Source organism: Mycena indigotica (assembly GCF_014461135.1).
Source record: "Mycena indigotica strain 171206Taipei chromosome Unknown Mind.scaff0006, whole genome shotgun sequence".
NCBI classification, from domain to species: Eukaryota; Fungi; Basidiomycota; class Agaricomycetes; order Agaricales; family Mycenaceae; genus Mycena; species Mycena indigotica.
In genome coordinates this window covers 3268011-3282037 of record NW_023503005.1, presented here as the reverse complement: position 1 = coordinate 3282037, position 14027 = coordinate 3268011, and the positions used below count along the sequence as shown (strand labels likewise).

Below are 14027 nucleotides of genomic sequence, written 5' to 3'. Positions count from 1 at the left end.
CGAGAGCCGATAATCAAACCCAACTCCACCTTTGGAAACGGGGGCGCCGAGCAAGGGCATACCAGAAACATCTTCAGCAATACTGATGACGGACGGGTAAAGAGTATGCAACATATCGTTGGCCTGAAGGTTAAGGTGTCACTAGATTTTCTTGGAATGGGACGCCCATACCAGCATCAGATAAACGACACCCTCGACATCTTGTCCATCTCCAAAGTATTCGTGGTAGCCACCAGAAAAGCCAGTGCCAATCCCATGGTGGACGTACATCATGCTGGTGACACCGTCGAAGCGGAATCCGTCGAATTGGTACTCCTCCATGTAAAAGCGCAAGTTGCTCAAAAGGAAACGCAAAACTTCGTGTGAGCCGTAGTTGAAGAGACGACTATCCCATAACTCGTGGCGTCCTTTGCCTCCTTCATGGAAGTAGAGGTGATCAGTGCCATCGAACTCGTTCAGCCCATCGAGAACGTTCTTGCACGCATGAGAGTGAACAATATCGAGGAGGACTGTTATTCCCATTCCGTGCGCAGTGTCGATGAGTTCTTTGAGGTCTTCCGGGGTCCCATAACGCGAGCTTGCAGCAAAGAAACTTGTTACTTGATATCCGAACGCTATGTTAGTTATTAGAAAGGTAAGATTAGACATGGTGTATAAGCGCACAAGCATAATAGGCATGCTCCATGATGGCCATGAGCTGGATGACATTATAGCCAAGGTTCTTGATGCGAGGAAGGACATTTTGGGTGAATTCTTTATACGTTCCAACGCGTCCTTCTGGGGAAGATATTCCGACATGAGCCTCGTAGATTCTCACATCCGTGGCCTTGGGTGGACGCGCATTTTTGAAGGTGTAGCGGTGAGGAGGATTCCAGAAACGAGCATCGTAAACAGGAGAAACAGCAAGATCTTGGGTCACGCGCTTTATCCACGCAGGAAGCCGCTCTATTCGCTGGCCAGAGGGTATAATCATCGAAATCTACAGCGGTGTAAGAAAATATTGCGAGTTCTCCACTGGCATGGTATTACGAACCTTGAGTTTAGAGTCGTGAGGGATTGCGCAAGCGCCAGAAGATAGCGGAGGAACGGTGATTTCCCAAACTCCAAACTCGTTCTTCTTCATAGGATGAGTTGTCCTGTTCCATTCGTCTTGTGAAAAAAGGCGTGAAGGGACGCATTCAGGACCGAAAAAAAAGACACACTGAAATCGCCGATAAGACACGCTTCCCGCGCATTCGGAGCCCATTCTCGGTACACTACTTCATTGTTGGGGCCGATGTTGAGTCCGAACTTGAGATAGCCCTTGGTAAATTTTTCGTAGCCTCCTTCAGCGTTGTCAATCGTGTCCTTCCATTTTCTGTAGACATCATGGCGGGAGACGATAGAAGGAACGTTAGGCTCGAGGTATCCATCGATATCAAGGACGGTTTTGGGATTCAGCGGCTCTGTGGGCATGGTGGAGGTCGAGCACAAAGACGCGGTCTCTGACGTCGTTGATCGTGGCCCCAAATTTGGCTGCTCGTAGTGATCGCCGTATCCCCATAAGCTCCACTTTCCCAAAAACTCAACACAGTGATCTCCTTCGAATGTTACACACGAAAACTTGACACACATAGTTCCATGTCCAGGTTCTGTATTAGAAGACAATACTATACCAAAGCCCGGCCTTGACACAAGTGTATTTCACTGTAATTCTCTTACCTCTTCGAGTCCAAGTGGATCGACAGGCAAGATTCTGAAAGTCTTTGTATCATTTCCTATGTGCACAGTACTAGAATCCTTATAAAAACCCACGGATTGCTCCTCCGACGTTTAGGACATCCAGCCTACAGAAATCAGCACAAGTAAAAGGGCGTGGAATGAAGCTCACAGGAATGTATCGTGTCCCCAGACACCGCCCAGTTCATAGTATACAACACTCTCATTTCCCGCTAGCCGCAAGGCATCAACCACTTCGCGTTGCTGCTCAATTGTGAAGAGAATATCACTCTGAACACCGAGGACCAGAGTTGGTATCCTTGATAGAGGCATTAAGCCCTCCGCAAGATCAGGAAGATGGGCTGGTGGATTTGTTGGTGGAGGGTGTGATTTCGAATGTGATGTTGTGTGGGGACGCGAGTGAACGGGATTACTGGAAGAACTGGGGAGAGTAGGAGATGCGGTTTCAGGAATATGCAAAGCTCTGAGAGCTGGAGCAGTCATGTCGAACAGGTCCATAGCTTTAGAAATGTAGATGAGGGAGTTGGCGTCGTATTTGAGACAGAATTGTTCGCCTTGGTGATCGAGGTATGTTTCGATGAGGAAGTCGGGGCAGAGAGCGGGAGTTCGTGGTGCGATACTATCTGCTGGCGTGGGCCTCATTTGGCGGCCGAAGCGAGCGTCCCATTCTGGCCCCGAACGATAAGTGATTGTCGCAATTTCTTCTCAAAGCGTCAGGCTTGATGATAGAGAGCAGGAAATAAGTTACGCACGACGAGCTAACTTCATTCCAGTATGTGGCGGGAGCCCTTCGTAGTAAAACCCATTATTCCAGTTAGGGTCGGCCATCAGGACACTTCGTTGGGCATACCGCATCGCAACACTGGAAGGGCTACTTCGCGCGGTCCCGCTAATGCTCACGATTTTCCCTACTCGTTCTGGATGCAGCCAACCCGCAGCCAAACTCTGCATTGCGCCCATACTTGACCCAACACTGGCATAAAGTTTCTCAATGCCAAGGTGATTTAACAGTTGGAATTGCGCGCGAACCATGTCGAATATAGAGATAATGGGAAAGTGGGTTGCATAAGGTCGACCCGTGTCGGGGTCTATAGACGACGGGCCCGTCGACCCATAGCACCCTCCGAGAACATTTGTGCAGATGATGAAGAATTTGTTGGTGTCGAGAGCCTTTCCAGGACCAATGAACTTTTCCCACCATCCTTCGGTGGGATTGTTAAGGTTCGAAGCAGCATGTGAGGAAGCCGAAAGGCCCGTGTGGAGGAGAATTGCATTGTCCCTTGCAGGGGAAAGACTGCCCCAGGTTTCGTAAGCGATATCGAAGGAGGGAAGTGGGGACTGGCTGTATGTGAGCTGTAATGGTGTTTGGGAGCGGAATGTTGTGTAAGAGGTAGGGTTCGGCCGAGCATAAGCGGGTTCCGGGCCAACGGGAGATGCAGCCAAGGTTGCAAGCCGCGATTCACGTGTTGCGTGGGCTTCGACACATGGGAAACGAGGCGCTTTGGATGAGAACGGTCGCCGACATTGAAACGGCGGTAGACGCGGCAGTCGGCGCATGGGCGTGGAAAGTAAGCAAAGCTTCAAGCATCGTCAGCTCTGCGGGTTGTTTGCAAGAATGACGTGACCGTATTTTTGGACACAATTCTCGGGATAAAAATGATCAAGTTTTGATCGGGCCTGAATTTCGCAGGATCCGGTGACACGACGTCAATACCGCGTCTGGAGCTTGTCCTCGAGGCTCGACCAATGTCCATGGAAGCGGACGGGACCGCCACACGCAGTGGTCGAAAGCGTTCCGAGGCTCGCCGTAGCTTGTCGCTTCTGGCCACACTCGATGTGAGTCCACACATAAATAGAAGCCATGAGGCAATTCTGATATCATTTCTAGCTTGCAGGCATTATCCGCTCCAGCAGCCTTACCTCCCGACGCGTGTCTGACCACGAAGAAGGCAAACCCCGCACTTATCGACGCGGCTCTCGTCGGGTCACAGTTCATTACGAGATGGAGCCTGGACTAACAGTATGTGCATCTACGCGCAACTTCGCTTCCTTTCTATGCTGACTGGACAAGATCGAACGTCCAGCGTCAGTAACAAGCAAAGACAAAGGCGAAGACGAGCATCACGATGTTGTTCCCGAGCTTCCTTCAAGCCCGACAAAACCACCGGTGCAGTCGAGGCCCCTCTCTGCAACATCAAGCACAGTCACCCCCTCCAAAAAGCGCGTCCCTTCCCGAATCCCCACCAAAACAGAGCCTTCACAAAAGAAGCATCTCTTCGGGATCCCTCTGCCCAGTCCAGTGCGATCGTCATTCAGCAGTTCCCGGCCGACAACACCGTCAGATTCGCCCTCCACTATTTCAAAAAGCAAAGCAAAGCCGAAGCCACCAATTGGTCAAGGCTCTGCTTCAAGTCTGTCGAAATTCTTCGTTGCGGGTGGTGGATCGAGTCTACGGGTTTCCTCCGCTCCAGAATCACAAAGGAAACCCAGTCCTTCAAGCAAGCTCCCGACCCCGGTCAAACAGCACTCACCTATATCCCCTGCTTCTCCCAAACGATCTTCATTAGCCGGCAAGCCTTCCGGTGCCCATATTTCGTCCTCCACCATCGTTGTAGAGCCAGGTTCTGTCACCCCCAGACGCCTCATGTCCGAAGTTGGGAACACCACCAGAGCAGTGGAATCAACAACCAATTATCGCTCGAGCGTTTCGGTCGTCGCTTCTCGTCCAAGAACAAGCGCAATCCCAACACCAATGCGAACAAGTATATCCAATCCGCGTGCCTCCCTAGTAGCTCCGGCTCCAAGTAGCCCGACCGTGCGTGTCAGGTCTCTTTCCACTGGAGCTAGTAGTTCTCGTTCTGCGATTGGTGTATCAACACGCGTCAGCTCGAATTCATTGAGCACGGTGTCGCTTTCGCCAAGGGAACGGCGAACGTCAAGTGATTCATCATCTCATGCACATAGACCATATCGAGCAACAGTGCGGCTGGATGGGATTGCAGAGTTGAAGGGCAAAGAGGGAGACAATGGTGAACTAGATGCAAAACATTCTGCAAGCGGACATTCACGACATGTGACGGTGAGATCAACAATTGATGCCGAGCCAAGTTCTCCCATGCCCGCTGGGACTACAACGACGACGACGGCCAAGAGCTCACTAAGCACTGCTGCATCTCGAAAGCATGGGTCATTCGACTTTGAAAGACCTGGATGGGGCTCGTTGGCGGGGAAGGGTGCCTCGACGAGTTTGGGGATTGGAAGTCGCACGCGGAGGGAAGCAATAGGACGAGATTCTTCAGTCGACGAGTCGGGGAGGATACGGACAACGGGTGCTGGACTGGCAGGGGTTGGCTCTGCTCGATTTTATGCCTCAACTTCGGCTGCATCCAACCGCAATGTGCGGCTAGTTCCGCCACCAACGCCGCCTGAGCTGGAGCCAAGTCATACGGGCAACTCTGCGTCCACTTCGGCCTCTCGAACGAACGTGGGGACCAGCAGCTGGGGGCGCTCGACGGGAAAACGGCTGAGCGCTGGGTTTTCCAAACTCACAACCGGACTTGGTCTGGGCGGAAAATCAGTGCTGTCAAAAACATCGACAGCCAATGTCGGCAAGGAACGACACCACGGCAAATTTCCCTTCGAGCCACCGGTGTCGTCACCAACGATGGTGGCCCGCCAATTGTCCTTGGATAGCCAACACGACCGGGAACGTGTTTCGAGACCGTTATCGCCGGGCAGCAAAGGCCACAATGCAAGTCACTCGACATCAAGTACGACAAGTTCGACGCATACCGGTGTTAGTGCAGGACACCGTTCGGGAACTAAAGGCCGCTCGCTTGACCTCGGGTTGGGATTGGCTTGGGCACCGACGAGGGTTCGGGAGGACGCTGTTATGCCGGAGTCATCATTTGGCAGGAGTCTCAGCGCCAGCCGACGAGAACGGAGAGGGAAGGAGATTGCGGAGGAATTCCGGCAAGTACTGGATGATGACGGTTTCAAGGCTTTCAAGAAATGTGCGTACACGGTACAACTCTAGGCAAAAACACTGAATACGTTTGCAGATGTCCATCGATTCGATAACAATGAAATACCCTTTGACGGGCCCACTGGTATCGTCGCGCGGGTGGAACGTCTTTTACGCAAAGCGCGCCAGCTCGATGACGACGAGCGAAGCAGACTTCTCGACAATTTTGTCAAACTGACACTCTCGGCCGTATAACGAACACAAAAGAACAGGACTGAACCCTGGCTCAGCTATGAACCTCCGCTTATGCTTTGCAATGTCAAGACGACTCGCCAACGCTAAAGGCCGACACTGGCCACATCGCTTCAGTGCGATACTGAACAACGCCCACGCTGTAATATGCTTACTCACCCTCGCATTGCATTTACTTATCTCTTGCTGGCATCTACCCCATTGTAGTATCTTCCCCGCTTACATCACTTATGCTTATTGTTTTCGTTCAGCTACCCGTTTATATTCCTGGTGCTCTCCATGCGCGTCATGGCACGACTTGGTCTCATGTATTGATACGCTTACTTACGCACGACTCGACTTATTCACTCGCCACTCATAGGCATCCTAACCTTCTAATTAGATCTTGCTATCCGCAATGCTATAGCTCTCATTCCGAGCAGTTTGACCCACTGTAACGAAAGTTTGAGCAGCCGTAACTAACGTCTTGGCTGATCCTACAGCTTGATACCCTAACGGTTTCCACATCCTACAGAATGCCTAATAGACGTACATAGGATCAGTGTCGTTCAAGATCGACTACGGTTATAAACAAAGTAGTCGCTTGAACCGATTTTTTGCCTTGGCTTCCTTGAATTTACGAGGGAAAACTTGTTCTTGGCTCGCGATTGTCGAATTGTCCCATCCACTCTCAGAGTCTGACGGTCGTAAGTTATTCGGTGCCAACTCGGGCGCTATGGCTATGTACAGTAGGGTCAGACACCCATCTTCATTCAACAAAGTTATAAACACCCACCAAGAACAGCGTATTCTGTCAGAGAAAGTCCCGCCGCATCGTTCGTCGCAAGGTTGGCGATCTCGTTTACTGGATTCACAACGGCACTCCCGCCAACGGTGGTGACACCTGGCCAGACACCGATTGTGTTTTTGTTGATGAAGTTCCACGCCGCTTGTTTGAGAGAAGCATCGTTGAGGCGTTCGCCAGCATATGCTTGTAGTTTAGCATACCACTACTCCAGGGTTAGGTGCAGAGTAGGATAGGTGGTCTAAATCATACGTAGGTGAAGACACCAGTTGAGAACGATTTTCCGTAACGAGCTTGGATCCTTTTATAGTCGTCAGTCCCAGAGAGAAGGATTAACAATGGCATGATCGCACTGTGCAGAGGTGCCATTGGCAAGTTTGCAAAAGTCAAGCCAAGCAGCATCGAATTCTGGCTGGTCGGTGATGATATCCATTGCCTCCATAAGAAATTCGCCGCCTGTAATTATTTCAGCTTTGTCATTGGAACAGATCAGAAAAGACGAACCACCAAATACCATCATCAAGTTATACCTGCATCGTTCAGATTGAGTAAAAGAACACATAGAAGATACCTACGAGCCTTGCCCTTCGCCACCTTCGTCAACGAGATGCGAAGTGGCAGCATTCCAGCCTACAGCGGCGCCATTGCCAGTGAATAAGCCGTATTTGAAGCTGCCAATATCATTCATGCCGGTTTTGATAAGATTTAGCCATTGAGGATCATTCTGCACTGCTTAGCCAAGAACGATATTCTGTCGTATTCACGCACAGTCCGCTCCCACTTAGTGAACCAGTTGCCGGCCAACGTAGTCCAGTCGGGCCCAATTCGAAGACGCCCCGGTCCTGCAGGGTCTGGGGGAGGAAATACCTTCCTGAGAGGGTCCCAGGTCATGATCGTGTTGCCAGCTTGGAGACTGAAGTCCATAATATCACCAATCAGTTCGTCAGCTACAAAACGATCAGCTTGAATCATTATAGAAGGATCGCTAACTTGTTAAATAGTATAAAGGCCGCCGGAGAGTGCTGCCAGCGACACGAGCTTCCTTTGCACCATCACCCCAATGGTTGACATTATGGCCTTGATAGTTGGTCAGCAAACTTGTGGACGAGCGAGGAATATAGAAACTTGCGAGAGCCCAGGCCAGCAAAGGGACCAGTATGGTGTGTGTCCACTTCAGAGATGTGGCGGGTCATGTTAGATGCCATCCGAAATATATCCGCACGCCCAGTACGCATAAAGCTCATCCACAGCCACAAATCCGTTGCAATTTCGCCTTGGACCGGTTGATTAATTGGCCTCAATCCAGCTCTCTATACTCACCGTTATCCCAGGCATAACCTCCGACATCATAACGCCATGTATGCCTGGTCTGATCGTACGTGTGCATAACATCGCCAAAGTCCCAAAAGCCATAGACTGTAGAACCATGGAATTGGAAACAGGTGAATGGGATGATAGAGTACTCACACTGTCGCTGAGAAACCTCTTTGACATAAAAGTCAAGCAAATCACTCCACCGCTTTTCTAGAGCAATAGCACCACTTGTTGAAGTGTCTGGAACGTTCCAACGGCCACCAAACAACTTGTGGGACGCGTAAAATGTCGGACTAGCGACTATTTGGGGTGTTGTTGTCTGTTCGAGTATGAGGACTTGGAATGAAGACAGACGATAAGTGTAGGACGGACATGAACAGAGCTAGATGCAACCAAGGAAGATCTGGAAGGTGTCGTTGGAACAACTTGAAGGGTCATTTCATAAGAGCGACCAATTCCAATGGGCGTCGGGTCAGGATCACCAACATCTTCATACGTAAGGTCCAACTAGATTGCGATGAGCATTCCCGTGTTCATTATACTACGAAGAAGCTTACCCCATGAGCTACTATATCGTAGTGACGCATATCGTTGGCGGGTGCCTGAAATGAGGCATGAGCTTCTCCTTGAATCAATAACATGTTTCAGACCAACCCGAGGAGAATAAGCCCACATTGTCGTGGTGGCAGTATTCGACCCAGCGTTACGAATGTCGACCCCACGGGGAGCTCCCTGCCAGAAGTCTAAGCGGAATCAGATGGGTTGGGATCAAAGGTTGGTGCCAGACCTTTGAGAGCAAACACAACTCCCCCGCCTTTTGCACCACCAATATATCCCAGACCCGACGCGTGAGTACCAAAGCCAGCGTTTGTTAAAAATGAGGACGAACGACCACCAGTCGACCTCTTCGATATCGTGAAATGAGACGGCGACAGCTGGTCCAATGTGAAGTCTTGCCAGATTGGGAGTTGATCAATCTCACTTGAGACATTGGTGGGCCACGTGGACAGAGGGGGAGTGAGCTGGCCTTCAAATTGAGGCGTCAAGACAGCAGCAGTAGCGTCGCGACGGAGGCCCGAGACCACTCTGACTGGTTCACCCCAAATGCCGCCATCGTCTGTGACAAATCTGATGTGTCTATCGTGGACAAGGTCGACAAGAGGTGTTTCGAACTGAAAACCCAAGCCTTTGATGAAATCTTTGGTCTGGTCTCCGTCGTAAATAAAGAAATGAACAATGCGAAGCGCGGTACTAGACAGGGAAAATCAGAGTCATCGTCAAACTGAATTTCAGGGAGAAGACTTACGAGCCTGCCGAAATGTAGAAACGCAGAATGAAAGGGAGAAAATCCACGTGGCCAGCACCCGTGTACTTTCCAGTCATTTTGATCACCGCTCGAACAGGCCCATTCTGCTCCACAACTGCTGTTGTGATATTGCCGAGCAGGGAGGAGACAGACGATTTGTCTCCAGCAACTTCCGGTTCATCTGGGCCGTCTTGGAGGAGAAGGACAAGATTCCCGTCGAGAAGCGATCCAGTTTGCGCGGGTGCTGACCCAGCTAGGCTCAACGAACTGATTGGTGTGGAACCCGAAGTGTCGAAAGAAGCAGAAATTAATCCATTAGATATGGTGATTTTTGAATCGGTTTGAGAAACGGAAACCGGTGATGATGGTTCTTCAGGCGTGCCCAAAGCAAGAGTCAGAGAGTCAGAAAGTCCGCTGTCAGCCGCAAGACTGTGTCCAGTCCACTTCAGGCTACCGTCTGGCCAATATGCCATTGGCCAAGTCTGAAGTGAAATACTCTTGTCGTGGGAGGTTGCAGAGATGGAAGTTGTTTTATCAATCTCCCCCTGCGCCCATGGAACTCCAAACGAAGTTCCTACCGGAGTAGTGGGTGGTGCTTTACCGTCGACCCACCCAAGGGTCACACCGTCTGCCGCGCGAGGCTTAGACATAATGCGAGAGTGTTGGAGGAAGAAGCAGGACCATCTTATAAAGGAGAGGGATGGCCGCTGGGAGTTGGCGGACCGACAGAGTGCTGTCCGCGTTCATGTGATCTTCGTCAGGTCGCGATCTCTGAATTCTTGCGCCATTATTGAGATGTTCGGGTAGAGAATACGCGCAAGAAGGAGCTCAACAAACGACAGAACCTCGGCAGATGGACGGCGGGACTGAAGGAAGACGAGAAGAAATGTCGGCGTCACACCTCGTCACGGCCTCAACTTGTTCACCTGACACCGAATCGCTGCTCACGGACCGGAGGATTTTTATAGAATGCCGCTTGCACTTGGGATCCACTATGCGATGGGCGTCAGCGCTTATCGCCTCCAGCTGTCGCTTCAAACTCAACGACCTTGAGTTTAACTTGTGTCCCCTGCTCAACAAACCTGGGACTGAATTAGATATTTCTTTTTCCCAGCTTACGCCGCCGACAAATACTTCTTATCGCTATACGTTGGGTTTGGGAACGCCTATACAGCGCGATGTAACACTGCCAGCAGACTTGCAGTGTGAGGAAGGCACATACCTGTGCTTGGTTGTCCTCAATACTCGGCCAAACCATCCATCCGAACCAGCAAGATACCTTCAGGTGGTACCCATTGCAACGACAACCAGTTTAAATCCCAAAGCCAAACTACTTGAGAAAGCTCTTCCGGGCGATCTTCATGGTAGGATAATTCTCTCTACCACACTCCATGCCTGATCACCTTATAGAGCCGATGCAACTCACCCTTCATGGTGGGCTGTACAACGGACTATCGCAGAAAGCTGCATTTATCTTCCACTGTGACCATGCGATAGAAGAGGTCAGTTCTTTTCTGCCATTGCTCTCTGACTCAAAATGTTGGCCAGCCATCGTCTCCTCAATTTTCCTGGCAATTCAATGGAACACACACGTTCTCCTGGAGGACTTCACATGCATGTCCTCTCAATTTCCCGCACGGCTCTCCCAGCCAGCCTATCGAGGACCAACCTGATCCTGATCCGCCAGCACGACCTCCTCCCGATCCAGATGCCGACAACCCACCGCATCGAGGATCTTCCCATCTGGCACTGTTTTACGTCCTCATGTGTGCTTCTGTGTAGGTTCTCAGCTTCATTTGTCTCTCGCGTTAACACTCCATAGTATATACATACTCCTACGCTACATTTTACCCAGCCATTCCCGCTCAAGACACATCTCCTCTTTCCAATCATTCATGACGTTGCGTCGAGGGAGGAGGAAACCCGCAAAGAGTTTCAGGCCTCCCGCCGAGAGTCTCGTTCAGTGGGCCGAGGAAGAACAGCTTGATGACTACGAAATCGATGATAGCACACCTCTGACGCCTACTTTCAAAAGAGCATTCACCGCATCTAGTCAATACGGTAGTGCAGGATAGTATCTATTCAGTACACTCAGAATAATTAGTGTAGACTGTAGCGCTTTCCCTCGAATATTCCCTCTTCCATCGCCTTGATCTCTGTTCAAGATGTTAGTAATGAGAAAGCGGCGGCAATTTGCAGGACTGACGCAAAGCAACATGCTTCGAATGGAAACGGCAATAAGCGAGGTTCCCTGTGAAATGTTGGATTTCGGCACAATCCATGGTTACATGGGTGACTGACCCATCATATACCACAATCCAGGAATTCCTGAACCGCGTCGACACTAGGCTTGGTCCCCAGCAAAAAGACACACGCACCTAAATCACGCCAGCATCCTTGAATTTCGCCTTCCTCGTCTAGGCCCCAAATTGGCTTGCATCTATTTGCGATGTCGTCCCCGCAGACTTTCCGAATATTGTCGCGAACATCTCCAACACTGAGTAACGTTTTTAGCGACGTTCTCGAGTATCTCGAGGTTCTCACCCAGTTGCAAATATAACCACATCTGCAGGCAGTTCGGTCCCATTTTGGAACGCGAGTCCGGTCGGGGTAAACTCCGCAATTTGACTATCGTTCTTGAGCTTGATCTTGCCATCAACAATCAATTGGCTCGTTCCGACATCTACAGGAGACTATCAGTCGCAATTGTTCTTATGGCGAATGGGGACTACCGAGATAATATCCTCCAGCGTTCTCCCAAACGGCAAGGGAGAAGCCTGCATCTTGGTAGCCCATGTTGAGACGAAAACCTCGTTTTTTGAGTCCGTCTAACAGCTCTCTGTAGGATAATTCAAGGGGGATTTTGTTAAGAGCATTAAGCGCACTTGTCGGCATCGGCGATTTCCAGCGCCTTTCGTGGTGCAAGAAGCCCGACGAGGGCGTTCGGGTATGACGCATTGAGCCTATCAGAAATGTCTGGTGGTGGACTGTTTTCAGAGTAGACCCCGTCGAAGTGAATTCGCCAGCCATTCTGAGTGGTCATAACATAGGTCGATGAACGCTGAAACATGGTCACATCTAGAATTCTTAATGGTAAAACAACTAGAGAACGAGTGCGATTCACCAACTCCGTGCTCGTAGTAGTCGGCGCAGATATCATGGGCTAGATCAAGTCAATACTTGTGCATAGTTACTTTGAAACGTACCAGAGGTACAGGCCCCAATCACAACCACTCGCTTGCCGACATGATCCATTGCTTTATGGTGTTGCGAACTATGCAATATCTGTCCCCTGAAATTGTCCTTGGAATTGAGTTAAAAAACTGCATTCCTTCATCACAAGACGACTTACCATTCCAGGATAATCCGGTAACTTTCCTCGATAACTTCCAAATCCAGTCGCGAAGACAAGATGCTTCACGTTAAAAACACGGTCTTGTTCGGAGGCTCTTCCGACGGTGACTTTCCAGGTGCCATGTTCGTCGATAGTGGCCAACTTCACCTCGGAGGAGGTCCATACAGGGAGTTCCAGGGCCTCCGCATAATATTCCAACCAGTTGGCAAGCTATAATGCTCGTTGAGTTTCCTTCATCGGACGAGAGATTAGACTACTTTTTTTGCTGGTGTGTATACTGGCCAAGACGAAGGGAATCTACGAAACGTCTTCATCAAACCAATAAATCCAAAGGAAAGAACCTACGGCATATAAGGCATATGATCATACCCTGAATATCAGTTTGAGAGCGACCAACCAGACAACTATTTAAGACGTACAGACTGGGTCGTGCAAGCAAAGCGCTTCATATCTGTTCCGCCAGTTGTCTCCAATGCGAGGGTTCTTTTCGAGGACAAGGACAGAGATGTCCAAAGCCTTTAGACGGGCGGCAAGCTCCAAGCCGCTCTGGCCAGCACCAACGATAAGCACTGCGGGATCCTGGGACGCGAAAGATGTAGCGTGGCGCCGCTCTTCTTCCCATTTACCATGGTTCGGGAATGGATTTCTGAGAGGGCCGACCTAAAATAATGGCTCAATGAACATTTGGTTGGACAATTAAAAACGAATAAAAACCTTCTCGGGAAAGCCTTTGAGGTCCTCGAGATTGGTGAAGATGCAGTGGGCTTTCCACGCGTCGTTCTGGTGTGGCACGAGACGGAAGACACCTGAGCAGAACCCTATTTTAGTCTGGAACGTAAACATGGCTTCGATCCACGCGATATCGGGATAAGGGTGTCGTAGACCAAGATACTGTGCATTCAGCTTAAACTCAGACAACTCTGATGTCGCAAGTCTATCGACGAGGAAGGTGTGGACAGCTGCAGCTCCCTGGAACGTGCGAAAGTCCCAAGTCATGCAGAGTATGTCCCGCCATAGAGCCCCTTCTGAGAGCAGAGTTTCCAATTCAGCGACATTGCCGTTTGTTGCATACTTTGAGAATTGAGCAAACCACTCAGAAGCAATTCTTTGTGGGTTAATGTCGCGGAAAGCCGATTCTGAAACCTGCAGGCGCTCAAGAGTAGGCAGAGATTTGACGATGTAGGACATCGACGTGGGCGTGAGGATGAGAAAACTGTGGAGTTATGTACATGAAGTAGCGTCACATGCGTGCTTCCGAAGAAGATGAGGCGGCAGGCCAATATTAAGCTTGAAACGGGTGAGCATCGCTGGGTGCGTTTAAAAGGGAAACGAA

The 14027-nt window shown here is 50.3% G+C and overlaps 4 protein-coding genes across 4 annotated transcripts; 2 read left to right on the top strand and 2 right to left on the bottom strand.

Moving 5' to 3' along the window:
- Positions 1-3447: 3447 nt before the first annotated feature.
- On the top strand, positions 3448-5938 carry MIND_00753900 (uncharacterized protein; the record flags this gene model as incomplete). The annotated part of the gene is made up of 4 exons (XM_037364236.1): positions 3448-3555; positions 3608-3739; positions 3791-5732; positions 5781-5938. Exons 1-4 carry the CDS (start codon positions 3466-3468, stop codon positions 5936-5938), a joined length of 2322 nt encoding a protein of 773 aa, XP_037219880.1. The 5' UTR covers positions 3448-3465.
- Positions 5939-6499: 561 nt separating this feature from the next.
- MIND_00753800 (Secreted protein) lies at positions 6500-9989 on the bottom strand (the record flags this gene model as incomplete). Its single annotated transcript, XM_037364235.1, has 16 exons — positions 6500-6654; positions 6711-6924; positions 6972-7020; positions 7073-7175; positions 7224-7249; positions 7295-7443; positions 7488-7666; positions 7710-7816; positions 7845-7992; positions 8040-8135; positions 8187-8352; positions 8406-8540; positions 8591-8635; positions 8688-8776; positions 8821-9284; positions 9340-9989. 16 exons carry the CDS (start codon positions 9987-9989, stop codon positions 6500-6502), a joined length of 2775 nt encoding a protein of 924 aa, XP_037219879.1.
- Positions 9990-10303: 314 nt separating this feature from the next.
- MIND_00753700 (Autophagy-related protein 27) lies at positions 10304-11414 on the top strand (the record flags this gene model as incomplete). The annotated part of the gene is made up of 4 exons (XM_037364234.1): positions 10304-10703; positions 10750-10841; positions 10888-11117; positions 11162-11414. Exons 1-4 carry the CDS (start codon positions 10334-10336, stop codon positions 11412-11414), a joined length of 945 nt encoding a protein of 314 aa, XP_037219878.1. The 5' UTR covers positions 10304-10333.
- A 25-nt stretch (positions 11415-11439) lies between these two features.
- On the bottom strand, positions 11440-13882 carry MIND_00753600 (uncharacterized protein; the record flags this gene model as incomplete). Its single annotated transcript, XM_037364233.1, has 14 exons — positions 11440-11495; positions 11546-11590; positions 11641-11667; positions 11718-11836; positions 11884-12022; positions 12072-12178; positions 12225-12417; positions 12464-12502; positions 12546-12642; positions 12692-12904; positions 12952-12991; positions 13040-13064; positions 13114-13354; positions 13409-13882. 14 exons carry the CDS (start codon positions 13880-13882, stop codon positions 11440-11442), a joined length of 1815 nt encoding a protein of 604 aa, XP_037219877.1.
- Between the last annotated feature and the right edge of the window lie 145 nt (positions 13883-14027).